At 48.3% G+C, this 26,871-nt stretch overlaps 2 protein-coding genes across 2 annotated transcripts in view; both read right to left on the bottom strand.

The window, feature by feature from the left end:
- Positions 1 to 5,141, bottom strand: part of ATAD3A (ATPase family AAA domain containing 3A) — a 28,338-nt gene extending 23,197 nt beyond the window's left edge. Inside the window, exons 1-6 of the mRNA XM_086625551.1 lie at positions 4,919 to 5,141; positions 4,401 to 4,477; positions 3,684 to 3,785; positions 2,106 to 2,165; positions 1,667 to 1,736; positions 8 to 173 (exon numbers count right to left, since the gene is read on the bottom strand). Coding sequence (XP_086481677.1) covers positions 8 to 173; positions 1,667 to 1,736; positions 2,106 to 2,165; positions 3,684 to 3,785; positions 4,401 to 4,477; positions 4,919 to 5,141 — 698 coding nt within the window. The remainder of the gene's footprint in view (positions 1 to 7; positions 174 to 1,666; positions 1,737 to 2,105; positions 2,166 to 3,683; positions 3,786 to 4,400; positions 4,478 to 4,918) is intronic.
- Positions 5,142 to 8,508: 3,367 nt separating this feature from the next.
- Positions 8,509 to 25,857, bottom strand: VWA1 (von Willebrand factor A domain containing 1). The gene is made up of 6 exons (XM_009992419.2): positions 25,785 to 25,857; positions 17,398 to 17,961; positions 11,488 to 11,766; positions 10,265 to 10,537; positions 9,215 to 9,484; positions 8,509 to 8,549 (listed from the first exon to the last, which is right to left on the bottom strand). Exons 1-6 carry the CDS (start codon positions 25,855 to 25,857, stop codon positions 8,509 to 8,511), a joined length of 1,500 nt encoding a protein of 499 aa, XP_009990721.2.
- Between the last annotated feature and the right edge of the window lie 1,014 nt (positions 25,858 to 26,871).

The following is a 26,871-nucleotide window of genomic DNA, read 5'->3' as shown; positions in this document are numbered from 1 at the left end:
CACGTACTTGAGGGACTCCAGCACTGTTTGGCGATGCTCAGCAGCTTTTAAGCGGATCTGCTCCCGAATGATGTCCGCGTTCTCCCGCTCAGCCTTGGCACGGGCTCGGGCCTCTGCCTCGACACGCAGCATTTCATTCTTATGCCGCAGCTCCATCTCTCGCTCTACAGTAGCTTTAAAAAAAAACACACAAAAAAAAAGACAGAAGAGGACAATCTTTCAGGCTGGCTTAATCCCAGGTAGCAGGCAGGTGAAAGAGATGCATTGCTTCATCCTGGCTTCGCAACAGCTGTGTGTGGTCACATAGCAGCAGACTTCAATATATTAATTCCTTCCCACCCTCCCCAAAAGGCAGCCAACGGGTACAGTATTACAGAAGACAGACAAGGAATTTCCCCTGGCCTTCTCCGGATAGCACAAAGCAATACAATAATCACCCTCCAGTTCTAGAAGTTCATCGCCAGAAAAATTGCTCAGGGCAAACTTTAGTCACAGATGAGCTTGACAACAAGGGATAAAGCAACAGCGAGGGAAAAACCACAGTGCTAGGTGCTGCTGCTGCTCATCAGCATCGTTTCAGAGAGGAAGGGTGACACGCTACAGACAATGAAGGACAACCCTGGGCAAGTAACTACACACAGTGTAACATGCACTACTTTAAGAAAGAGAAGCAAAACTAAGTTGCCTGTAAAATGCTGTCCCAAACAGCATTTTGGCAGCTCTGTTATTTCAGACACACAGAACTGCAAGACACATCAAGACTGATGTGAATGGAGAACGAATGGGAAACCCAAAAACAACCCAGGAGGTGAGATGAGGACTTCGTAGCAAGCATCCTCTATCTTCAGTGTCACTGCAAGAAATCCTGACTGGACCCCCCCCAGCTACCTGATATCTAATACCCATCTTGACACTTGAATGCTGGACAACCTACCTTGGCATCTATATCTTGATGCCCATGAGTAGGTGGATACTACAGGATTCCACCAGTGAGCTTTGTTATATGGTTGCTACAATACTTCCTTCAAAGACACCGACAGACAGAGTACACTAGATGGCAGCAAGGAGAGGACAGCATAGCAGTCCACTTCTGTGTGCAGAGCAAACCAGCCTTCCCATCAATCCCATTTGGTCACACACGAATTGTCTTACATTTCTAAGACTTGTGCACTAGTGGAGGCCCACCGGAGTTCTGCAGACTCAGTGATTGCGGCAATTCCACAGCAACGAAAAGAAACAAAGCAAGTTTCAGACTAAAATGTCATTACTCAGCTTTTATTTTCTACAGGAAACAGTGAACAGAGACTAGGTGACACAGATTCAACTGTTCCTCCCAGGCACCATTTTGTTTCTCTTCCCTCCTCATAACTGGTTCTATTTTAGATTGTCCCAGTGTAAAACCAGAATTTCAGCTGCTATATCAGGAGATGCTGATAGTTCATTGGGAAATCCAGGTACCACAGAGCAGACATTGAGGAGTGCAGCCACTCAAAAAATGCATTTTAGAAGCAACTGGTAGTTCTAGTACTACTGGAATTTACCCGTTACTTGCCGATATGACATTAACACATCACTCTGATGGAACATCAAGCGACATGGACAAGGAGTCAAAGAATTCACCTGTCCACCCATCCTGTCAGTAGCTAAAGAAAACTCACTAGCTTACCACGCCTCATGGCTTCCTGCTTCTGTACAGATTCTTCCTGCTTCCTTAGATTCTCTTCATTAGCAAGTTGCTACAGGCAGAGACAGCAGAAGATGCGTTAAAGTTGTAAGAACTCAGCCAAACAGGCATTTATGTAAGCTTAAGTACTATAAATGTTTTCAAGAAGCTAGTGCTTAGGTTGAAGTGCATTCTTCCTCTCCACATCTCTCAGATTCATACTCTTAACCGCATTGCTCCTAGCCGCTTGTCCCATTTCCTGACCTTTGATTTGCCTGGCCAGCACTGTTGATTGATGCCAAGCAAATAGTACAGATGAAAGCAACAGTACCTAGCACCAGCCATCTGGCCAACAGGGTAGGGCACAGTTCTAGATCATCACTTTGACTTAAGAAAGCTACTACACAGTTCCCAGTTGGGTTAGAGAAGGAAGCTGTCATACCTGCTGTCGCATCTGTTCATCATAGCGCTGCCTTGCCAATTTGTCCTGGTATTGGGCTCGCTTCGGGAAAGAAAAAAAAAAATTAGGCATTTAAGAGAGAACCTAGTCCTGGGCAATAAGGTTTGTAACATACAGGGGGAAAACAAAACAAAACAAAACACACAAACCAAAAAATAATCCTGGGTTTGAACGTGAACAGGGTAAAGTTTGGGTCAAAACATCCTCAACCAGCATCAAAAACTCCTCTATGCTGAGAAGTCTGTATAGTCTGACTTCATTTTAAGGTATCACAGATGTTAAAACAAAGAACAAGTGTCCTTCGGCCCAGAAAAGCAGACTTTCCTTTACGGAGAAAAACATGCTTTTCATGTTCTAAAACACATTACCTGGACTGGCAATTGCAAGCAACACAACTGTCACGATACACTGCCTGTCAGATGAGCTCTGTTTCTGATTTGACTTTCATGTTCTTCACTATTTTCTCTCATCAATTTTCCACGGCAACTGGCACATAAACCCAAGTTATATACACTCAACTGAAAGTGGTCTGAGGGCCCACATCCCTCAGCAAGGAGGACTCTGTACAAGGGATGATATTACTCTCTTTTCCAAACACACAGTCAGCAGAACAGCTTGCGAGTCATCTCCTCAACAACTGAAAACCATGGCATTTCAGAAGGCTGCTTTGATTTCAAACGATGCCCTGGAACTGCAAGAGTTCAAGAGCTAACTCATGAACAGAGCAGACGACTGGGAAGCCTGCTTCCTGAGCCAGCCCCGTTCAAAGTTCAAACTCCGATGGGATAAAAAGCAGCATGTGCCAAATAAGCAGCTTTAGCTATCTCCCCAAGCTAGATAATCAATTAATATTAATTAATCCCCTAATTTCCTGTGCTCTCAAAGTAAAAAGTCACCATATGTGAGCTATTAGCATAAAAGCTAGCTTACATTTCCCCGATTTCAGTGTTATTGCCACTTCAGTAACTTGGCTAAAACATACTAGAAAGCACGAACATTGCTCACAACACAGCCTCTGATAACTCAGATTTGCATCACTTCTCCTCTTAAGGCATTTTTTCCTGTCTAGAAGATCAAACTTGGAAGAAATAGTGTTGCAGGCTACTTAAGACTGAACTCCAAATAACTTAAGAGACTTTTCATTGTCCAGGCTAACACACATACTTGATAAGCCAGTAGTCTTCAACCTTTTAACACCACCAGCTGTCAGATACAAACAAGTGTATCTCAGTATGTTCAAGAGCACTTCCCTCAAGTTCCTTCACGAAAATTTCAAAGAGCACACAAGAAGAGCAACCACTACTACAAATCCCTTTGGATGGTCAAGAATTCGGCAACAAAAGTTCAAGATGACCAAGCTGCATACAGCTACAAATCAAGTTCAACATCACAAAGCCAGGGTAGAAGACATGCTCAGTCTGTGCATTGCCTCACATCTATGGTTGACTGTGACCCTCTTTCCTGCACTCCCCAAAAGGGGAAACTAATGCATTGCTGCCTTTCCCATTAAAGGACAAAAACGAGGTCTCCCATCACTTGGCTTCCCCCTCATTTCCTTACTGCTTGATGCTGTTTTGTTTCTTCACTAAGTGTTTTTCGTCTCTCTTCTGCTTGTACCCGTATCTGGTCATTCTTCAGTTGTTCTATGGCAGCTTCATACTCCTATCAAGGCAAAAAGACAATAATCACAAATCAGCTCAATATGCTACCCTACAGAGTGCTAGTGACAATTATGTTTCAAGAAATCCATCTGTAATCAGAGCAGTACTCTCAAAGCTGACCTATGATTCAAGAAAACTAAAATATGAAGTTTTTACAATCATATTTTATTATTATAGTTAGCCATTTCAGGATTAAATACAATTCATTTAAAAAAAAAAAACAAAACAACAAATCAACACTCAAACAATCCCCAAATTCCTTTATAAAAGGAACAGAAGTCTGTCCTCCACCCAACTACTCTACCGTTCCCTGCAGAAAACCCTTGTCATTCCCTAAAAACGGTGGTGATATTCCAGCATTTACAAAACCACTCTGGACATGCAAGTTGGAAATAAAGCCACAAAAGATGTCTGAAAATGGGCCAAATCACCTGTACCTCACCTGCCAGAATTGCTTTAAAAAGGCAAATCACTACAATTCGCTAAAGCCGAACAGCAGCAGGGAAAGCTTGGCACCCTCTGCACACTGCGAGAAAATGAGACTTCGACATCCGCCCCCCACACAGGGGGGCCTGACACGGGCCAGCTGTGCAACGAGCGACGAGTTCCAGCTCACCTTGAGCTTTGTTTGCTGTTCCAGCTGCAAGGTCTGCTCTTGCATCTGGGCAAGACTAAGAGCATCTTTCGCATGGCCTGAAACGGACAGTGGGAAGAGGTTATCGACAGCACCAAGCTCCTTTCTCAAGTAAGAAGCGCTCAGTCTCTTCGACCCAAGCTGTCGCGGCCTGAGAGCGCCCGGCGCACAGCTCCGAGGCCGGACACCCCACCCACCCTGCCGGCAGCCGCTCGGCAGTTATCGCGCTACACCCGTGGCCTTAGCTCGACTGTTTACCCACAGACAAGGTGCTCCAGCACCTTCCTCTCCCTCCACAGCCCCGGAGGAAGCCGGTCACCCGGAGGACCGACCCCAGGGCCCAGGCACGGAGCCGCGACCCCGGGCGATGGCCGCACAGCCCGGGGCTGCCCCAGCCTAGCCCGGCGGGCGCGCACGGTCGGTGGACGGCGGGACCTGACAGCACCCGAGGTATCGACTACCGGCCGCGACTCCCGCCCCGGCCCCGACCCCTCACGCACGGGACGCGTCCAGCTCCCGCGCCGCCTTGGCCGCCCGCTCCAGGCCCGTGGGGTCGAAGTTGCTCCATTTGTCCTTGGGCAGCTGCCGGTCCCCGGCGCCGCCGCCCCCCGCCGCGCCGCCGCCCCCGGGAGCGGGCGGCAGGGAGAGCCCGGCCGCGCCCGCCGCCGCATCGCCGCCGCCCGCGGGGGCCGCACCGCGGTTCAGCCCGAAGAGCCACGACATGGCGCGGCCGGCGGCGCACCCGCACGCGGAGGACGCGCCGCTCCCCGCGCGCCTGCGCGGCGGCCTCCCATTGGGCCCGGCGCCGTCGCGCGAAGCGCGTCACCCGCGGGACGCCCCGCCTCTGGCTCGGCAAGCAAGGCGCGTCTTCTGATTGGCAGAACGGCGTGAAGGGCGGGGCCGGTCGCTAGAATTCGATTGGCTACGGGGTGGGGGAGTGGGCGGGGCCGGCGACGGAGCGCGGAGAAGGACAAACTCGGGCGGAGGCGCGCTTCCGTAGCAACGGGAGCGGAGCGGCGTTGCTAAGGGGAGCGCAGGGACAAACGACTCTGTGTGCTCGCGCTGGGTGCAGAGGCGCGTTTCACGTCGAACCTGCCCCAGTCAAAGTGCTCGTGGCGTGGGAGGCGGCGCGAAAGCAGCTGGAGGGGGGCAGGAGGGGAAAAGGAAGGAAAGGAGCTGGGAAAATCCAACCTGAAGCTCCCGTGTAAAATCCTGCAGCCTGAAACGGTGTGAAACGTGTGATAGAGCCTGGAGCAGCTGCAGGATCCAGAAGCACGCCAGCGGCAACCGTTCAGGTGTCCTTAACTGTTTGTTTCATGAGGAAGTCTCTCAAAAAATGACAAAATTCCTTTCAAATGCTTGATTTTTCTATCAGATTAACCTTTTTTTTTTTTTTCTCCTCCTGTTGGAGACTTAGCAGATTCATTGATTGCTCTAAAAATAACTGTTGGCTCTGCTGTGCGATTCCACAGTGCCATGCAGAGATAGTTATTACCTTGTAACAGGTATTATCCCAAGCACTCCATCCCTATTCCTCAAAATAATCAATCATGTTTTATCTTCAGTTTTCTAACTTACTTTTTTAGTCAGATAGATAAGCACGTTCCTGGCAGGTTGTGTTCAGAAAACCCATGGTGTCTTGCTACAGGACTGTAGGCGCCTTTGTACCACTGAAGAACACGGGAGCTCTCTCAGCAGATCGCAGGAGCAACTCCAAGTGAAATCTTCAATAACAGCCAAACCACGTGCATCAGAAGGTGCAAGGAGCCTAAGGAAAACGTGGGAATAGCTCATCTACAAACGAAGCTCTTTACTGTCCCCACGCAGAGAACTTTGCTCCCACTGTGAGCACTCACGGTTTGTGCTCCCATCCTGTATAGGTGTTCGGGTGTAACACCCGTTGTAGCCGTACAGGTGAGGTGCTTAAATAGCCCTAGAAATCATCAGGCTTTAGTTAAAAAAAAAAAAAAAAGTTCAGTTTAACTTACCTGTCCAACTTAGAATCGTGTTCATGAGTGCTACCAGTTCTGCCAAGATTTAAAGGACATTTACTTTTTGGCTCCTTATAAAACAATTCTGACTGAAGCTGAGACGTTATTTAGACCCATATATTTCTACTTACATGTTTCTGACACATTTTTTTAAGGGGTGGGGGTAAAGTTCCATGTAAACCAGACTATGAAGTCATTGTGGAATGCTTACTTTCCAGTCACTTAAAACTGAGACAAATACCAGCTTTTCAACCCATACCTCTCTCTACAACAAAAGCTACACTTAACAGATCTGCCCTTACTGCCATCAAGAACGAAATAATCATTCAACAGCTCTCGTATTGTATATTTAATTGTCTTCAAAAGGATGCATTACAATTGGGGTGATGACACATTAACGTATTAGTAAACTATGCAGGGAATTGTGCAAAATTAGTTTGCCCTACAGCAAGAATGAACAAGATTATCTTATTGCATGAGAGATTCCAGAGGCTTTATCTTCCCCTCAGCACAGAGTCTCCATTAAGATTAAGCAGTCACAAATGCACATTCCAAAGGAGAATAGAAATCATATGAAATCTTCTTATCAAGTTAATGAATGACTCATCTCCTCCCTATCCCTTCCTCCTGTACAAGACCACAGCCCAAGGCAAATGCTCCAAAAACCTAGACATGATGAATTCAGCACTCAGGAGAAAAGGTCAGTGACAAAGTTCCTCCCCGCTCCAAAAGGAGCTGTTTTAAGAAGTCCATAAGCAGAGCTAATAGAGGGTTTTCAGGATGGAGTGACACTGCATGGGGACTCTCCAACATACACTACAGCTTTTAAAAAAAGTTCCACATGTAGGACCAAAGCAATGAATTTAAAATAGAGCAAGCATTACTGAGGGAAGGTGTTCCCACTGGTGCTGGGTTTTGTTACCAGAGAAATATATACATCTCTTTACAGCCCTAAGCCCTGAATTTTGAAGCTAAGCTGCTCCAATGGTTTTGTCACTAGGTATTAAAACTGTCATTTTTTTTCTAGCTCCCCTTTTGAAGAGTAGCTTAGTGACAGCAAATTCATGCCTGGGGCCAAAGGGAAAGAATCACATTTACTATTCTCTCCTAAAAACCTGATTTTTAAGTGTAGCTCAAGCTTGTCCTGGGCTTCCACCCTGTGCTAAGACGCTAAAGATGTGCTAGGTGTTTTCAGAGTGCAGAGGATGGAGCCTGGAATGATAGTACTGGAGACTTACTGTCCACAATTAGTCTAATCGTTCCATTTCTCAGAGATCACTGACCAAGCTCTGCCATGAACCAAAGACCACCTGAGAACACTAAACTGTCCATGCACTTAATAAAAGGCAGGATGTCTTTTATAAAGTGTCTCCATGTCCTGGCTGAAAACCAAGTGGGTTGACAACCTCTTTTCTTTCTCTTCTCCGAAATCCTGGTGGCTTCGACCCCATCTGCTCTGCATACTGTACATGTTTGTATTATGCTATTCTTCTTTCTCCTAATGCTTTTTCCTTCTACCTCTGAGATGCTATACTTTTGGGATGCCTAATTTGAGCTACCTGTTGAGTACATCGAGTGAGTTGGAGGAAAGCTGCTCTTTGCCAAGTGTGCCAGTTTCAATGGCTGTTGACAGCAAGAATGGATTTGGCTGCATGTAGTCGTTCTCTGAGTGCAGGTGCCCAGAATGAAAGGCCAGTGCAGTAAACAGCTGAGTCTTTGACATGCTCGCAAGCTGCAAAAATAAAACTGTTATCAACATTTAATAAATAGAGAACAGGCAGTAAGCAAGCAATAGTGAGGATTCATCACTTTGCCTTTTGTTTGTTATTTGCCAGGCATATTTATATAAAAGACGGTACAGATTTGGGATCTCTTAGTCAGATTGGTTGTTCCATCCAGCCAAGTCAAACCTTTAAGCTTTGGGAGAACTTGGCTGAGCACAGCATTTAGGTTTGACAACAAGGACACCTCAACAGACAGTGCAGGCTAGGAGACGATCTGTGAGCTTTCCAGTTTCCTCCCCTGATCCCTCCTCTTTGTCCAAGTCTTTGTCCAAGCAAGATTCCTTGCTCTGTGGGGAATCAGTTCACTCCAGTCTGTCATGCTCTCTGTCTGTGCTTATATCCTTGGGCCTCTGTAGCTGGGAAGAACACAAAAAGTATAATGTCAGCTTTATCCACCCATTCTCCAAATTGGACTGAGTCAGAGATCTCATCCCTGTGGTCATCTTCACTATCACTCTGGCCTCTTGCTGGGAAAAAGGCTGTGCTTCTGCACTCTCACGTAGCTGCTTTCTAGCTCTTACTTCACTTCAGCCTACCAAGAATCCCTTTGTGTTTCATGACAGTAAGTGGCTTCCGGGCAGTGGAAGGAGGAAAGCAGATGTGTTGTGCTGTGTTTAATAGCTAGCTTGTCCCTGCCACGTTGAAAGGTGAGACGTAGCCAAGAGCTCAAAGTACTTTTACACAGCACTTCCAATGCCCATGCCAGCTTTTAGCAGTCTTCCTGCCCTTGTTATCCCAAAGTAGTTGCAGCACTGTCTCCACGCTACACTTTTTCTCCTGCCTGCAAACATAACGCCACTAGGAGGAGTATTGCTCCTAAAAACGGGGAAAGGAACCCATCTTCGGACAGTACCTGTTGGGCTGGTAGCTGTGATGAAGCCCTATTGGCAAGCTAGCTGACGAGCACAGAATATTTCAGCCATGAGGGCTCCCCTCTGTTGGACTCCAGCCCCTTAGTGGCCTTCAGGACACTTGCCCTTGGCTAAAGTGCCCCAGGGCTCTGCCTGGCACCCCAGCTCACCTGGCTGCATGCGCACCATGCGGCACAGCCCTTTGCCTGAATGGTCCTTGTAGACGGGCTTCACGCACACTTTGTTCGTGGTGCCTGACGCCAGGTCTGTGAGCAGAACGCTGTGGATCTGCGGCGACACGCTAAGGACAGACGAGGGGCCAGTTTGCCGGCGGCACCTGACTCTGTAACCAAGGACTTTCCCATCGGCGGCATCCCAGGAGGCTTTCAGGGTGTTGGGGCCCATGTGTTCAAAGCGAAGGTGCCTCACTTTGGAGCCTTCTAGAGAAAGAAGTCACGTTATGGTGGACCATTAGTATGGAGTCACCCTTACCACCGAGCTCCTTGTTCCCCTGAGACCATTGCTGAGAAGGGGTTGCAAGCCAGCCTGGTCTTTCTCTGTTGTAGAGATGCAACAGCCCATCAGCCTGCAACTCTGTATTGAAGGATCTCAGCCTAATTAGTCCTTAAATTTACCCTGGTACCAGCACAAAATACTTTTGTTGGCACTGTTCAGTAGTGGCTGCCCACCTCCCACACCCTCAGCTGCTGTCTTTCTCTGAGCTCCTCACTCCTGAGTCCTGATAAGAGCTAGATTTTGCCTCCTGCAGTATCTTCACAGGTACCTCTTCAGAGCAGAAGCTTCTGCTGATGAAATTTCCACCCCTCTGATGCTAAAATCACACCAAAGAACAGACACTGAGGAGAAAGGAGGGAAAGGCAGTTTCCTCTCATCTTTAGGGAGATTCGGGGATCTCCAAGCCCATTCTGCTTGTGACTGCACTAGCAGTTTAGCAGTACATGCCCATAATAGTAGTCATACTAGGGCGTGTCTGATTTTCTTTCACTTCTATGCCTTATACATCTGCCATATCCTAATGGCATATCATGTGCTGTTCATCAGAAGCTGCAGCTTTCCCCTTCTCTCATCCCTCCCCAGCAACTCGGCTGACTGCGCTCTCTGGCTTCACTGAGACAGATGATCTGTGCAAAAAACCCAGGCACACTTCAGAGACCCTTGTGGCCACACAGTTTCCCATCAGCAGAGTGCCGCTCACTCACCTTCCTGGGTGCATGCTTTAGCTGACAGGGATTTCTCCTTTCCTGATTTGTAGATTGCAGTCACTGTCACTAGATAGGTTGTATTGGGTGCCAGGTTCTCCACCACAGTGCTGTTATGCTTGCCATCCACCTCCAGCAGCTTCACTGAGTTCCCAGGGAGCGGTCCGTACAGGATCTGATAGCTGATCACACTGTCCAGTGTAGGAGCCCAACTAACATGGAAGCTGTGTGGCCCAGACTCTGAGATGAGAACCTGAGCTGGGCTTATTTCCTCTGAAAACAATGTAAAAAGATGTGAATAAGTATGTAATTCAAGGTGTAAGAATGCTGTCAGAGGAGCATAATTGACCTGCACTGAATTTGGCTTCCAGGACGTAGAAGAAAATCCAGCCAGCAAGTGGGTGTTGATAGTCAGTCATCCAAGTCAGCACAACCCAGCTCAGCCCTAAGAAAATGGTTTCTCTACCTGTGCATCATAGAGTGGGCGAAACTACTCAGCCAAAACTGTTCTTGCATGATGCAGAAAATTAGTATTGGATGCAAGTTAATATCAACTTCATCACCTCTGCTCAGATTCTCAAATTCCCCTTTGGCAGTAACCCACACAAGGCAGCACTGCTTCTGCCTGACCATCATACTGGGATAGCAAGCAAGTGCGTGCAGCAGCCTGGGCTTTATCCCCAGTGGGCTCTATGCCTCTGCACTGGCACAGGTTGCCCAGAGAAGTTGTAGATGCCCCATCCCTGGAAGTGTTCAAGGCCAGGTTGGATGGGGCTTTGGGCAACCTGGTATAGGTGGAGGGTGTCCCTGACCATGGCAGGGGGTTGGAACTAGATGATCTGTGAGGTCCCTTCCAACCCAAACCATTTTATGATTCTATGAAATACTTGTAAGCTGCAGCTCCTGCCTTCTTCGCCCAGGGCAGTGGACTCTGCTTTCCTCCAGATTCATAAAATTTTAATGTTGGAAGGGCATCTTATGGCCATCAGACCTGACTCCCTGTTCCAGGCAGCCCAGAATATCTAAGGAAAGAGCTGCCAGCTCAGTGCCAGCGTAAGGAAGCCATCTCCTCATTATGTTCTGTCCTGACCACAGCCATCTGCCTCCTCCCATCAGACCACGAGGCCGCAGGATGCAGACCAAGTGCTGTCCTGTTTGCTTTCTATATGTGAGGCTCAGCACAGTGGAGACTTCCCCCTTGGTCACAGTTGTGCACGTTTTACCTGCCAGTGTAGTAACCCTTGTTGTCTGGGGAGGGAAGTAGTGGACGTTGGATTCGGGAATGAGTGCCACCTCATAAGTAGTTTCCGGTGCAAGGTTGCTTAGCATGAGGCTAGTGTGAGCCCCAGATACTTGCTTTGTCCTCTTCCTTGCTATGTCATCTGTTGGGGCATACTCGAGGGTGTAGTAGCCAGTTTCTTGGGAGAGGAGTTTGGGCCACACCAGACGGAAGCTGCTTGAGGTGATATCCACTGCATGGAGCCGATTTGCTTGGATAACGTCTGGAAGAGAAACAGTAGCAAGAAATTGCTCCTGACATTAACAGACAGAACATGGCACAACTGAAATACAGGCCCTTCTGGGTGGGAGATGTTTCCTACAGCAGCACTGGATGACCACTGAAGTCACCTAGTGCAGCTGAGCCCCTTCATAGCAATTCAGTGAACCAGACCCTCTTTGAAAAATTTAGGCTGCCTTGAAGCCAAACAAAGTTTAAAAAAAAAAGTAAACCATTTTTCAACTGAAGCAGCAATGCTTGGGTTTTCACATCACTCCTACCTCTCCGACAAGACCTTTTCACTGAAGATAGCTTGCAAAGGAAACACGTATGTCTCCAACTGCCATGAGGTGGCATTTTGGCTAAAGCAATTGCTCAGGTGTGTCTGTGCACAGCAGGCTTCAGCTTAACAATACTACTACACCCTACCTCCTAGGCATGTCCAGCCTCAGACCAGTTTGTCACAAGCATCTGGGCTGCCCTACAAAGCCTCAGCTTTCCCTCTCCCTTCTCTCTGCCTTATCCTCTGTGCTAAGGCCAAATGGCGCTGGTGATTTGCTGTGACAGAGAGGCCTGGCATAGCAGGAACCATGCCCCTGCCCATCCAAGCCTGCCTTGTACTACCAAGAATTAATCTGGAGCCGTCCATCAAGTTCTGGGCGGCTGCTACTGCCCAACAGATGTGTGGGAGTTACTGTGCCTGGCCAAACAGGCAGCTTCCCACACTCAGCAAGACATCACCACGTACCCAACATGGCAAGCAGCACTGGCACTGCCTGTGGCAACGCTGGAGACAGTTTGGGCATCCAGGTTCAAAAACACCTGCGGTCTGCTCATCCCAAGCTCCCTGTGGAAATCACCTACTAGCGAAACCAAACCACTAAATTTTGTCATGTATGTGAAGCAGCTCAGAGTGTGAAGAAATAACATTTCTCCCTGCTCTCTGCCTGTATACAGTGGCCAGGAAGAATGGGCAGCAACTGGGGACTGTCCGGCACTTGCTGAGCCGGCTGCATTCATCCCAGCTGAAGTCACTCCCCGCAGCATTTCACAGAGCTCCATTGTTTCGTGACATTCAGCATTCAGAGCCACTCTTGTGCTATCTTGCCTCTCTCTCCCCTGCACAGAGGCTTCTCTTCAAGGCTCGTGCTACCTTTGAGTTCTAGACCTCAGATGTCAGACACAAATACCTCTGCTGACACTCTGCAGTTCCCCCAGCTTCCTCTGCTAGAGGTCCACTGTTCTCTGGTCTTCCAGAGGGGCAGAAACACACAGGACTTTGTTTCTAGCTGCAGGGAAATAGCATAGGAAGACATAAAGATGCTCTCTTTAAAAAAAAAAAAAAAAAAAAAAAAATTTAAAAGCACTCTGAGCCTTAAAGAGGTGCATTTGCTCTGAGAAGCATTACTCCTGAAACCTTAGGATAGCACCCTCCAGCTCAAGCTTAAATACTTCAGAGTGCTGTAAGTAGCTCTCACTGGCTGCCCATTACACAGAGGTAAAGGGAGGCACAAATTCTGCCCAGACTTGCAAGAGAATAGAGGGTAGCCTTGCACTCTCATGCCTATCCTTTAAATGGGAGAAGATTAGCTCTTCTCCTCTGAGCTTCTCCGAGTCCCTGTCAGCTTCCCTGTACCAAATAAAGCAGCCTCAGTTTTTCCTCTGAGCTGTTCTTTGGCTCTCCGAGGCAGGCAGGAACACTTCCCTTCTCCGTGCCCTGCCCGCTCCCATGCACACGCGCTGCCAGCCAGCATCACTCCACCCAGTAGGAGCTTGGAGGAGGCAGAGGGTGGGAGGCAGCACTGCACCCTTCTGTGAGCCCCGCAACTACTAGTGGCCAAGCCACGAAGGAACAGAGAACAGAGGAAAGGATTCAGTGCCAAAAGCCCGGCCAAAAGCTCAGGGAATGGAAATAAGTGAGCTTGGAGGCAGGGCCCAGGGACACTGTGAATAAATCAGGCAGATTAAAGTGACGGGGTACAACACCCAAGGGACGTGCTGCAGGAAGCCCGCAACAAATGGCTCTGCTTCTTGTTGCCAAATTACAGGTGCCTCGAGCATATAAAGGTGGCAATAAATCCCAGAAAAGAGATACCCATGGTATGCTTCACAGCCCCTCCTTGTTCCCAGAGAGACTTCAAACACCGTTTCAGTCACAAGTCTGCTGGCATCTTGTGAGCGCTGGTGAGGTCAAGATTAGACTCGCAGGAATGCTGCTACTCTCAAGAAACGTGTAAGAAACACAGTCAGGCAGCAGATGGACCTGTTCTAGCCCCAAGTACATAATCTCCAATCTGCAGAAGCTTCAGCTAGGACTTGGGACAAATCACTTGTGCTTTGAGGCTCTATTTCCCTACTTTGATGCGGATGGGAGGAGGGTTCTGATTCTAGCAGGGGGCAACATACTTCACCATTACCAGGGTGGGCATTCAAGGTCCGAAATCACTCCCTCTGGTTGCCTGCTATAGTCAGTGCTAAGCGAGATGGTCAGAGGACTCTAGGCTCTAAGCCTTCGCTGCAGAAGTCATCTAGGACCTTGTTTCAGATTGGAAATGCGTTGCCCTGAATATGCATGGAAAGTGGCTGATGTTCTGTGACTGCTGGGCAGGTGGGATCCTGCAGAACTTGGCTCATAATATGGTGCCAAAGGATGAAACAAGTCAGCAGTTGTCAGTTCAACTGGCTGAGTGAAGAGCAAGCGGATGCTAGCACAGAACCTGATGTCATCTCAAAGGAATGCCTTGGTTTTACAATATTTGAAGGTCTTTCCCCAGAAGGAGAGCACCAAATGCCATATTGGGTACATAACATATAAGATGCAACAGAAGAAGCCTGAGCTGGAGTCCCCTTTCCTTCACACTAGGAATGGCAGAGGTATTTGCCAGAAGCCAGCTACGGCTGTGGCCATAACCAGGCTGGCTGGGCACTGTTGCCTGCAGCATTCTGCAGATTGATTTTGTCAGGATCATGTGCCAAGGAAAGAGAGAGGGAGCGAACATACACATCCATCCCCAGTCCCTGTCTTGCACCCTTCTGCATAGTAGCATTAATGGAACTATTTCAGGTCTGTCATGCCTAAGCAGCAGCTCGTCTTCTCTGCTCTGTGCTGTGACACAGCCAGGTTTTTCAAAGAGGCAACTGAGGCAGAGCCATCGCATCCCTTGGCCTAAACAGAGCCTGTAGTGGGACAGAAATATCGTTTGGAAGAGTAAGGCACCTTCTTTTTGTCTCTCTGTCCAAGTAGTGGCTGTCTTGGACTGAAAACACTTGGTATTGGCAACTCCAGATTCAGCCCTAATGGTTTGTTACGTTATTCGTCTGATCAGATCACTTATCAAATTTCTGAAGGCAAAGAAGATGATTCTCAGCTGAGCAACCCCTTCATAAAGGTACAACTACAGAGACTGAACTTTTCCATGGGGGGTTCTCAGCCTACTAGATACAATAGCAACTTGGCAGCCAGGGACCTTTGTGTTGAAGTATCTATGGAGCAGGCATGAAACACTCCATTTGTCCATTCCTGGGTAGGAGGTGGAGGGAGGTGAGAAACTCTTGATGAAGCCTGTTTGTGCACCTCCAAAAGGCTTTTAAAAAACAGCAGCAAGAGATGAATATAAGATAGCAGTGATAGTGAAACCAGTCTGGGCCATTACAGAGTTGGAAAGGCTTAATTTCTGCCTGCCAAGGATTCTGTCTGTCCCTGCTATCCCAGGGGCCAAGAGCAAGGAGGGTGGTGATGAGGGCTGCCTCCTCCAGGCAGGGAAGAGTGGGCATATGTGGCTTTATTAAGGCTAACTTAGGTGATGATACCAATGTCTGGAATTTGCTTAAAGCCCCAGCCCCTGAATTCATGTGAGAATCTTACCTTCCACTAAAATCCCAGACTAGTAACTTTTAGACCTGGTGCATGCACAGAATACTGCCCCCAGGCACAGCAGAGTATTTATTACCTTTGCAGATCTTATGATCTTCAAGACAATCTCGTACTACAAGGATATGCAGGTGATTTCTCATTTAGGGATGCTATTTTGTACTATCTAGATTCAGGATGTGCTAGAGACTGAAACAGCCACTTGAAATGAAACATCTGAGGGTCTGCGTGGCATCTGGTACTGCCCCATACTCATGCAGGAGAGAGGTGGATGACTGGAAGAGAACATAGTCCCTGTGTGATTTGTTAAATGATCATGGTTGGAATAGGAAGAAATTACTACATACAGAGGATTCTGTGGAAAGGGTTACTTGGATGCTCCAAATCTGGCTCTAACCAACGAGCATAGCAGAAGCCAAACGGAGAACTAAAACAGGATTTCCAATGGAGAGAGAACCATCAGAAAGTGAGTGGAAAGTCTGCAAAGTCATAGTAACTCACTCAGCTTTCCAAACAAATCCAGAGGCATCTGGGAGGCTGAGGCAAAACCCCTGCTTTGTGACATCACTTGCACTGTGATGGCATTCAAGAGCTGCAAAAAGAACATGCATTGTGCAGTGCATCATGCAGATTATCATAAGACATTCCTCTTGGTTTCCAAATGCCTGTCTCATGGCTTTGGGTCTCCTTGGCCTCTTTCCTGAATGCTTTAAAGAACAGAACCGCTGAAAAATCAAATCTGCTGTCTGTTCCTGCTCTCTGCAGAGCAACTGCCACAACCATGCTAGCAGCAAAGAGGTAGTAGTTGGCCTACTAAGCCTAACAAGTTAGGGCTGGGATTTTCTTCCAAGGGCTGTGCTAGCCAAGTTGGGCTATTGATCTGGTGAATGCAAAACATGTTACAACAGGGGATTTATGGAACAAAAACCTTCTTCTCCTACAGTCTTAATGCTGATAGCAACCACCATCCTTAATTGCTCTTTGTAAGAGAACAATTGCCAGCCACTCGTATGCAGGAGTTAGATAACTCAGTGTGTGCCAGCACACAATGGTGTATATAGGAAGAGTTTAAGGGAGCTAACAGGACCAAACCCTTCCCAGGCATACACATCCCATTTCACGTATTCTGTGTGTTTAACGCATTTGTGTCCTCTGCCTCCATCAGATGGCACATAGCCAGACAGCATTTTAGAGAAAACAATTCACCCTGAACGTGAAAATCAAATTCAAGGGGTTTAGGCACCTTGTTCCCACAGTCAGTAGCTTCTTACTGTAGTTAAATCACTGCCTGTTTGGGAAACCTTGGGTTAACCATTAACCTGTGCAGGTGGGAGCATTTTCATGCCACGCTTGATTTGTATGGATGTCTGACCTACATGATTCATTTCAAAGTCTTGTGGGTTTTTAAGGAATCGAGATAGTGTGCTGCCTGAGCCTCCTTCCTTCATTCACAACTGAACAACTCATGACAAACACAAGTTCAGTTCACTAACAGGTTTGCAGAAGGGAATTTGTCCCAGTCAGTTATGTCACTTTCCAAGGGGAAGAGAGGTATTTGTCCCAGGTCTCCTAAGAGCCTTGGTTTATACTTGGACCTATAGCATTGTGGTCAAAGCACCTCAGTTTGCAAGAGCAGCCAACTGTGAGTCAGGAGGACCATTGGTTTTAGGGGATTCTCACACTACCTGCCCTGCAGAGCCAGGCACTAACTCATATTCAGCCCTGTTGCAAACTCTCAGCGATCACAACCCAGCCCTGCTGTACCTAGGATAGCATCTCGAAGCTCCTTTGTGATGATGGGTAGGTCATCGACATCCACAAAGTGCAGGTGCTTCTCAGGAGGCTGGCTGGCAGCAGCAGAGAGTTGCAGGTAATTCCCCCGCCCAGTGCTGACAATGAAGACTGTTACTCCCATGTCCTTCAGGAGCTGCATGGGTTCAGAGATGTCATCAGTGGAGAAACCATCTGTCACCCAAACCAGCACCTTGGGCACATCTGGCCGGGCACCAGCTTCGTCACTGAAGAACTTTTCCTTGGCATAAGAGAGTGCTTTGCCCGTGTTAGTGTCGCCCATGAGCTGTTTAGTGTCCCGAATGGCTTGTCGCAAAGTCCCACTAGACAGGTACCGGTCAAAAGGGAACTCCATGGTGGGTGTAGTGCTGATGTGGATGATGCTGGTCTGGACATCTTTGGGGCCAAAGGTGAAAGGCTGTAGAAGGTCCCACATGAACTCCTTGACCCTGGAAAACTCATAGTAGGAGACGCTGCCAGAGCTGTCCAGCAAGAAGAGGAGGTCCCCCTCTGAATTGGAAATAGATGGCTGGGGACCTAGCAGGGGAAGAGAGAGAGAAGTACGTTAGTGAAATGGTGTGAACCCATCCCTGCACAGGCATCTGCTAGGAAAGCTTGGTGTTCTTGTGCCAAATCTCAGAATTTAGCAAGAATTTTGCAACGTAGAGACCCAGCTGAATAGCAGGATTGTGACCTGTGTCAGACTATTTGTCTCCCACTACTTTCTCTAGGTTCAGTCTCACTTTGGGACATGACAGCTGCTCAGCCTGCTCTAGGCCCTGCCCAAAGGGTCACTGTAAGGAGAGAAGCCAGAGCCCTGCAGTGGAGCTGGAAGAAGCTCTTGGAGGCATTGCAGGACAGCAGCCTAGTGCTGACCTGACCAGCCATGGGACCCTCTCAGCTGCACGCTTCAAACGCACTACTTATCCCACAGTTTCATGTTGGCCAAGAGGGTAAGAGACGGGCAAAGGAACAGTTGGGAGCATGTCAATGATACAGCAGTAGCAGTCCTGAGCACTGGTGGTGTGCTTGGTGCATCACTGTGAACAATGGCACAATATCCAAGCACTGAAGTGTTGCCGCTGCCATACTCCACGTACTTCGGTTGCCCGAGACAGACAACAGACTCACAACAGAGTCAGCGCGTCTCAGCCCTGCTGTGTCCAGTTTGCCCTCTGGCTCTTGGCAAAAGCCAATGCTGCAGACAAGTTTGGCCTTTTGGAGCTTGCTCCTTTCACATGTCCTGCACCTCACCTAGATCAATTGTCATCCAACAGAGGTAAGGCTGAAGAGGCATCTCACCTAGCTGCTACGGTGAGCTCTCCAGGAGCAGGGAGAGGAGCTCCCTCTACCTGCATTGGCTTCATTCTCTCCAGGCTCTGTTGCAAAATTTGTTTTAAAGTCATGTTTTACACCTTTGCAAAGATAAAGACAATGAAGAGGAACAATAGTTACTTTTTTCCCCCCTCTTTCCATTCACATGCGTGATCCCTACTGTCCAAGGAGCTACTTGGATGGTCAGAACAGACCTTGTGTCTCAGAGGAAAAAGGCCAGTCATGGGAGAGGAGAGGCAGCCAAAAGACTGAAAAACTGGGATGAGACATGCCTGAATTCAGCCTAGTGTCTGACTCCTGAGAAAATAACAGCTTCTCATGCAATGAGGGCAGGATGAATGCCTGATATTCCTCTGGTCCAAATTCAGTCAAGATACATAACAGGTGGGAGCAGAAAATGCCATTGCAGCAGTGATTTCCCAGGACACTAATCTCACCTCCTCTTTCTTAGGTCTTGTACAAGGACAGGGGGCTGGAACCGAGCAGGGAGCCGACACAAGCGGAGTAGGAGAGATGCCCTGGACCTGACACTGCAGGAGCAATGGGAGCTCTGGCTCCTCAGCGCTTCCACGCTACACTCACGCAGGATCTGCAGGCACTGCACAGACTTACAAAACCTTAGGTCAGTCTTTCCAGGCACATGTAATTAACCCATGACAGATAAACTGAAAGGCCTGGGCAGTGGAAAGAGGCAGGAGCTCAGGCACAGGAATCAGGGTAGAGCCAAAAGTACAACCTGCGAGTCCTGGATCCTGCTTTCACTGCCGCAGACAAAAATGCCTCTGAGCTTCATCAGCTTGCACTGACACCTCTTGTTACACAACACCAGGCTGATCCCGAGTACTTTCTGCTGCAAGCTGGAGGTGGACATGTTCCAGGAGCTGGGAACACTCCTCACCAGCCTGAGCCAGCAGGTCAGTCATGCCCTGTGCCAGGGAGTAGCCTCTGCCATCCAGAGCTTCTGCTCTGGGCTAATGCGCAGCAGCTCCAGAGAAAGAAGCAAACTGCTGATGGCAAGACAGAGCGACTGCTGAGGTCAGGAGCAACTTTTGGGCCTAACACAACTTACAGGTTTATCCCATCTTATGATAATGGCAGTACCTGGAAGAAAAAATGAGCTGCACTTGGAGAAGAAACAAATAATAAAGAAACTTGATGAGGAAAAACTGCTGGCTCTGCTCTCCCGGGAGAAGGTGGCTGATTCTCAGAACTGGCTGCCTCTTGGTTCAAAGGCTACAGCCCACACAAGGCTGGCAGAAAGCTCCCTGATTTATATCACTGTTGGCAGGAAAGCCCAAACTGCAGGGATTCGTCCCTAGATCACTTTTGAAGAGCTAGGCTAATCTGATGTTTTCTTGCACTCCAGAATACATATTGACCTCCTTTCCCAGGCAGTCTCAGGAGCAGCACCTCAAAGGGCTCTGGGACAAGATGTCTGGGAAAGGGCTGCACAGACACATGTGTGCAGAAGAACGCAGTATGTTGGGAAGAGCATGCTTATGGAAGTGTAGCCTGGAGTCCCACTCCATTTGACCCATTTTCTTACCATTTCAATTACACTACTGTGTGGGAAGCACAAACATGTAGGGGACGACTCCTTCTACCACTGTTAGAGCTTGGGAAATTTACACTAGCTGGAATATCAGTACTGAATTTGGAATTCTTTTAAGCACTATTCTGCTTTCTCACAGCTTTTGAGGTGCAAGAAGGGAGAAAAAGCCTTGGATCAGAGATTCCTGCCAGCCTGTTTGGACTCCTTTATCAGTGAAGGAATCAGGAATATAGGGCAGCCAAGCAATGTGGGCTCTGGAGCACAATGGACTTGGTGCAACACACAGTGGTTGAGTGCTGGAGCCATGTATGTGAGCCAAAACCACAAGGCAGCAGACAGATGAATAGTAAGACTCCTGTAAAATTAATTGTTCCAAGGAGACAGCTCATGCAAACAGTTCTGCCCCTGCAGAAAGCCATGTCAAGGCAGGCCCAGAGAGAGCAACAAGCCTGGCAGAGATGAGCAGGGGGTTGTTAAGCTCCTGCTGGGGCACTACTCCAAGAGCCAGATGGGAGATGGCGAAACCAAGAGGAGGGAATGGACCAGGGCAAGGGAACAGTGAATAGGTAGAAGGGATCTGTTACATGTCCCGGCAGTGAAACCTAATGTCCTAAGCACGGAAAGGATTGTGAACCAGCAAGAGCACAGCCATTCAGGGTTCAGCACAAGGGTTTCAAGAGGGAAAACAGAAGGGGGAGAAGTGGTTCAGGCTTGAGCCACAGGGGACTTGATCCTCCTGCCCAGTCTTCATCTGGACAGTCTTTACCTTGCGATTTATTTCCCTCACTGGGCACCGTTCAGATGCCTGCCTGTGCAGCTAGGGCGTGGGTGTCTGGGTTTACCCCATGACAGGAGCGTTCATGTCAGTGTGCTCAGGAATGTTGGCAGGAGGTACATTGGAGAAAGGGCCAGGTGTGTTGGGAATGCCCACAGGACAGGGGACAGAAGTGACATGTGTGAGTCAGGGTCACACGTACTGCATGTGTACAGTATAGGTGTGCACTGGAGGAAAGCCAGCGTGCTTGCACATACGGTCTGTAAACATGCAAATAAAACTTGCTGCCCACAAGTCACTGTGCTGCTACAGGGACCAAAGCAGCACTGGAACCACTCTTCTGTAGTAGGTGCTGGCTGAGATGGCAGAGGCATGGCAGATCTCCTGAAACAACAGGAGAAATCAGGTGGAGCTTTCAGAAATGGAGAACATCAAAGTTACTTGGAGGTGACTAAGCAGGAGATGCTAGGAGGTGGCAAGAATGGAACCTGTGATCTATATGGACTACAGCCAATTCTGCATCACCCAGCGTAACTCAGCCCTGTGTTGCAGACGTACACACCCAGCAACTCGGCATTCAGACCTGAGCAGCAAATAAAAAATGAAGTCCAGTGAGCTTTCCTGCATGCCCATCGCAACATGCAGTAGAACTGAATCTGTGACCTACAGGTCCCTGCCACCGGTTCCTAGAGCTCCCTTCCTCCTAACGGCGTTCCAGCCGGGCAGAGCAACAAGGGCTTTGTTTACAGCTTCTGGCTGCATGAAGCCTGTCAAACACATGCAGCCACAGCTCTGTGCTTTCCCCACTACTGGAAGAAGTACAAGCCACTTACTTGGCTGACAAGCCACAGCAGGAGATCTTGGCAATGTGATTGCCTCCCCCCAGGAGGAAACAATTATTTCTCTTTCTCTCCTCTGCTCCTCACCATTTTGAGTAGTGTCACTCATTTCCTGAATGTTGCAACAAACAGCTGTGAAAGCTTCTGACCCTGGCAGATCAATGGCCAAAGGACATTGCTCACAAGTGGTGAGCAAGGTCACGTGCACTAGCACTCTATAAGGGCAATTCAGCATGCAGCACGAGAAGATGTAAGCAAAATCCAGTACCACCAGAACTACCTGCATGGGGGAACACATGGGTGAAAACCAGCATGGAACACCTGCTCAAAAGAGAAGAACATCAAAGGAGAATGAAGAGCCAAGCCTCTGTCAAATTGCACTCTTGGCTGTACCCTGCAGCTCTGGGGCACCAAGAGAGCTGGGCATAACCTTAACATCCTTTAAACACTGGTTTGACCCATCATACGTTGCTGGAAGTAGCTCAATAGGCTCTGCAGGAAGAGCTACATCTTCACACCACAATATTCTGCCTGGAGGGTAGAAAGCATTGGTTAACAACAATTGGTCAACAACAATTGGTCAACAACAATTGGTCAACAACAATTGGTCAACAAAAGCAACAGTTACACTGTGGGCAAGCATGTATTTCGGAGCTAGAGGGATTGTCTGTGGGTGGAGCAGAAGGCTCATCCTTCATACAGGCAAATACCATCACAGTTACTTCTGCTTAACACTCAGCCCTGCGTAAGATGGAAACAAATTCCTCCCATTTAGATTGTCAGCAGAAAGGATCCATAAAAAAAAGGTCTAGACAAAGGATCTCCCTACATCAGGAGTGTGGCAACATGTGTACAGTGATTGGACACTCCATTGTCTTTCCCCTCAGGTTTAGGTTTTCAGTTCCCTCATCTTTCTTCCTGTTCTTTGTCCTTCATCCAATATAAACATGCCATCCGTGCCAGAGGTGGGGCTGTGGAGGTTGTTACCAGTAAATCCCTGCATTACGCAAGCAGTTGCTGTTTTCAAGCAGTTTCTCTGCTTTATGCAAAAGATCGTCTGTTTGGCAAGATGCCAAATGAAGATTTTTTTTTCACTTTCGGCAGGATTTTGAGAAAAGGGCCATCAATTAGCACCTCCCTGCCCTCCTGAACTGTCAGGCCTTTGCTCCTGAGGAGCTAAGGAATAACTCTGCAGACCTCATGCCATTGCTCATCCTGTGCTCAAGTCCAGGGAGCTACAGAGAACACATGGCAGTATCCTGTTGTCATCCTCTAGCTGATATGTGGTCGGTAGACAGTCATGCAAAGAGGTGTTTTGAAGGGATCAGTATGGGAGGAAAATGTCTCCATGGAGTCACAGCACTGCCTATTTAAATGCTTGGCTTTTCCAGGACAAAAGCAGCTGGTCAGACTTCCCTGTCTTACAGTGAGATGCTGACAGAAAACATCCGTTTCAAGAGTTCCCTGAACACATGCCCCACGCCTGATTTACATGGGACTTGGAACTTGGGGAGCATAAAGGATTTAACAGCCAAAAAAGATCATGTCTTGTCTCGGTTAACTATATTTGAAATTCCATGTTTGTCTTCCCTTCCCACTGTTTGGCCATGCAAGGAAAAAAGTTCTACTAAGACTGAAGCCAGGTTTGGAGGTTGAAGAACGCAGCCTGTGCTTCCCTGTGGCCCCTTGAGATCAGAGTGAGAGGCAGGAGGAGAAAGGCACCACCTCTCCCAGAAAGAGAGGTATTCCACCAAGCCAGTCAGGAGGTGTTCTACACTTAATACCATGTCAAAGAGAGGCCTGTGTCATGGAGAATGGCCAGATCACCTGCCTATTTAAGGAGCTGAGCCCCACTGAGGAAAATATACTGCGACTAAGAGTCCAAACTGCCTATGCAGGTTCCAGCTTGTCCATACCATAGATTACAGGCTGTAGGTTGAGAAACGGCCCTTCAGACAAATTCCTCTGGCAGGAAGGAAGCTGGGTTGCTGTTTCTTATGATCTTTTCAGGAGTTTCACTACCTCTGTTGTTTTACTTAAAGCCTCAGGAGTCCTGAAATCATGGAATTATGCCAGGTACTGAGCTGAGTTTCAGAGATTAGTAAGCGCAGGGCCCTCTACATAGTGCACATGGATGGGCCACGTCTTTATTCCTCACTTGCTGTACCCACAGGGACGGCAATATCTCCATCATTTTCTGCTGATGCTAGTCCAGGGTAACGAGGTGACAATAACCTAAGTTTCATTTATCAAAGCCCAAACTATCAAATGGCCATACTTTACACTGATGCGACAGAGATCTGAATCTGGACCCAAAGAAGAAAGCGGTGGAATCGGTCATGCGATGCTCTGCCTTGACTTTGTGCCTTGGTGTGCTAAGTCAATAGCCATTGCCCTGAAAAAGCTAATCATTCCTGAGCCTGTAGAAGCACCACTGGCCACCCAGTAGCTTCCTCACTTTGTCCACTGCAGTAGAGAATAAAGCCACAATCATTCACATTCAGTCAAGTCCCTGGGAAACAGACTTATAAACGTGCACCCCTATCTCTCAAACCATTCCTCTCATTGTGTGACCATGGCACACCACAGTAGCATCTCTAGACAAGAGCTAGTCCATGCCCAGGAGCCCTGCCAGACTGGCTGTTTGCTCAAGGTTGCTTCAGGGAGCACCTGGGAGGAGCCTAGGAGGCCCCCACATCAAAGCTGCTGGGGAATGGGCACCTTGCCGACCAGCAGGTTCATTTCCTCTCAGGGTGCTCGGCAGTGTGCAAGCCAAAGCCAGCATGTCAATAACACAACACGCACACTTTTGCCTCTGGAGCAATGCACAAGCCTTCCAGAAAGCCGTGGCTTGCTTTTTCACATACTCTGAAAGTCTGAGCATTGTTTTTAGCCCGGGCTGGGGAAGTGCCCCATACAGTCGCGCGGCAGCAGAAATGCGTGACACCAGCATATATAACTGCTGCCTGTGTGGCCATCGAGCATTGTGACAGTGTCACAGGAGCAGTATCATTCCTGAAACGGCCTGTGTCACTGAGGGACAGAGTCCAGTACCCTGTAAGGGAATATGAGCAATAAACATAGTCTGCTCTGCATACCAGAAGCAGAATCACACCTTAGCAGTCTGGGCTGCTGCCTGAACCTGACAACCTCCTGTCCGGATAGACAAGAGGTTCACTTCTCCTTTCACACTGGATTACATTTCACAGATGCAGTGAAAATCAGATGCAGCCAGCAGTAGCCCTGCAGCCAAAGAACGGAACCTTTTCCTACTTGCTAAAACAAGGCAGAACAAAAGTAATTGCATCAGCTTAGCCATCATGATGTGGGCTAAGTCTTCTGCCCAGCACTACAGTGCAGGAACCAGAAACGAGATAGGCATCTCCTCTGTGTCCCCTTCTCCACTGTCAGTTCTACGAGACTGACCCGTACTTGTTTTCCCTGAAGAGTATCCATGAGAAAATGTAATGATCGAATCAGACATTAACAAGAGAACAACAAGACAGGTATTGGTATCAATCACTGGTCTTACTCCTCTTTACCAATGTGCCTCAGTACATAGGTAGCAGTGAGGAGCCAGGACTTTTTCCATATAATTGCACTAAACTCTGCAAGTTTCTGAAAGAGTTTTCTTACAGCTACTGGAAACAAGCAAAATGAGATTTCTTTCTTTAGAAAGGTTTTTTGTCTGTTTTGTCTTTGTGCCAGCAAAGTAACATACAAGCATTAACTACACACCTAAAGCAGCAATATAACTTCAGCTTTTATTCTGAAAAGGATTTATGAGAAGCTCTAAGGACCAGGAGGTATTAAACAGGGGAAAGTCGTAAGGGAACGCCTTGCCTTTTCAGGCACTCACCTCTCTCAGGTGTGTTCTGTCCCGCAGCAAACCGCAGCCACAGACCAAGAGAAAGCACTGTCTTGGCCAACATAGCAAAGTCTGGTCCTGGGCAAACTACCTTAAATCCAAAAGCTCGGCTCTGTGAAGGCAGATGAAAGGCTTAAGATCAGTCATATTACGTGCAAGGATCCACCAGATCCCAGGGTGCTACTTTTATGCTGCTCATGCCTTGAGATCCGACTGCTTCTTTATGTGTATTTTGCCGGGCTGTGGTGTAAGCTCTGGCTCCTGAAGGCAATTTTCCTTTCCTCCCCCTGACTCCTTTTGAAGTCATAAATCCATCTTGACAGGAATAGCTGGAGCAGAGGCACAAACAGCACCCCTGCTGCTGTTCCTCTCCAGAGTTAAACTTGCCCCAGCAGCGTGGATTCAATTGCAGGCAGTCTGCGTGCAGCTGGGCTGGTTTGAAAAATATATCCCTATAGATAAAACTTTGGCCCTGCAAGATACTGGCAGCAGTCCAACTACAGGGAGGAGAGGAAAAAAAAAAAAAAGCTCAGAGAAATCCAAAGCTGCTCTGCTCTGGAATGAACTAGAAGAAGGAAAGACACGTATATAGAGGAAAGAAAAAGTAGAAAGGCTGGGGAGGGAGCGTGCCCTGCCCTGGGAATATTGGCTAATCTTCTGGGAGGAGGCAGGCTGAGCATTCCCCCAGGTCCTAGCGCTGCCCAGCCTACCTCCCTTCCCCAGTGCTGCCCCACGGCCCCTGGTGCGGACACAAGCCGTGCCTTACTGGTGCACCCTGGAGAAGAGCTGGTGTGGGAGTCCCCGAGAAACACAGAGCCCGCGGGGAGCGCCAGCCGTGCGGAAAAGGGCACCAGCAATATTCTCTGGTGCAGCTGGTGCGTCCAGCAGCCTGCTACATGCCCACTGGTTATCTCCCTTCATTGTGCCGTTAAATACACCCTCAAGTCTGTGACTTCTCAGTCAAAGGGGACTCACATGCCTAAAGATAAACCTGTGACAAGTATTTTACTGGATGGAGGGGCAGAAGAGTTTGGCAGAGAGCTTATACTGAAGACCCCAGGTTCGACCTTCACCAGCA

The sequence above is a fragment of the Tauraco erythrolophus genome, chromosome 23 (assembly GCF_009769465.1).
Source record: "Tauraco erythrolophus isolate bTauEry1 chromosome 23, bTauEry1.pri, whole genome shotgun sequence".
In the NCBI taxonomy this organism is placed as follows: Eukaryota; Metazoa; Chordata; class Aves; order Musophagiformes; family Musophagidae; genus Tauraco; species Tauraco erythrolophus.
The sequence above is the reverse complement of the archived record's forward strand: the minus strand, read 5'-3'. Positions and strand labels throughout refer to the sequence as shown.

Coding starts and splice junctions, on each gene's coding strand:
- VWA1 (XM_009992419.2), bottom strand. CDS start 25,857: ATGTTGGCCAAGACAGTGCTTTCTCTTGGTCTGTGGCTGCGGTTTGCT. Junction 17,962..25,784: donor ACAGAACACACCTGAGAGAG/GTGAGTGCCTGA, acceptor TTCCCCTGCTAG/GTCCCCAGCCATCTATTTCC. Junction 10,538..11,487: donor AAGGGTTACTACACTGGCAG/GTAAAACGTGCA, acceptor CATTGTTTTCAG/AGGAAATAAGCCCAGCTCAG.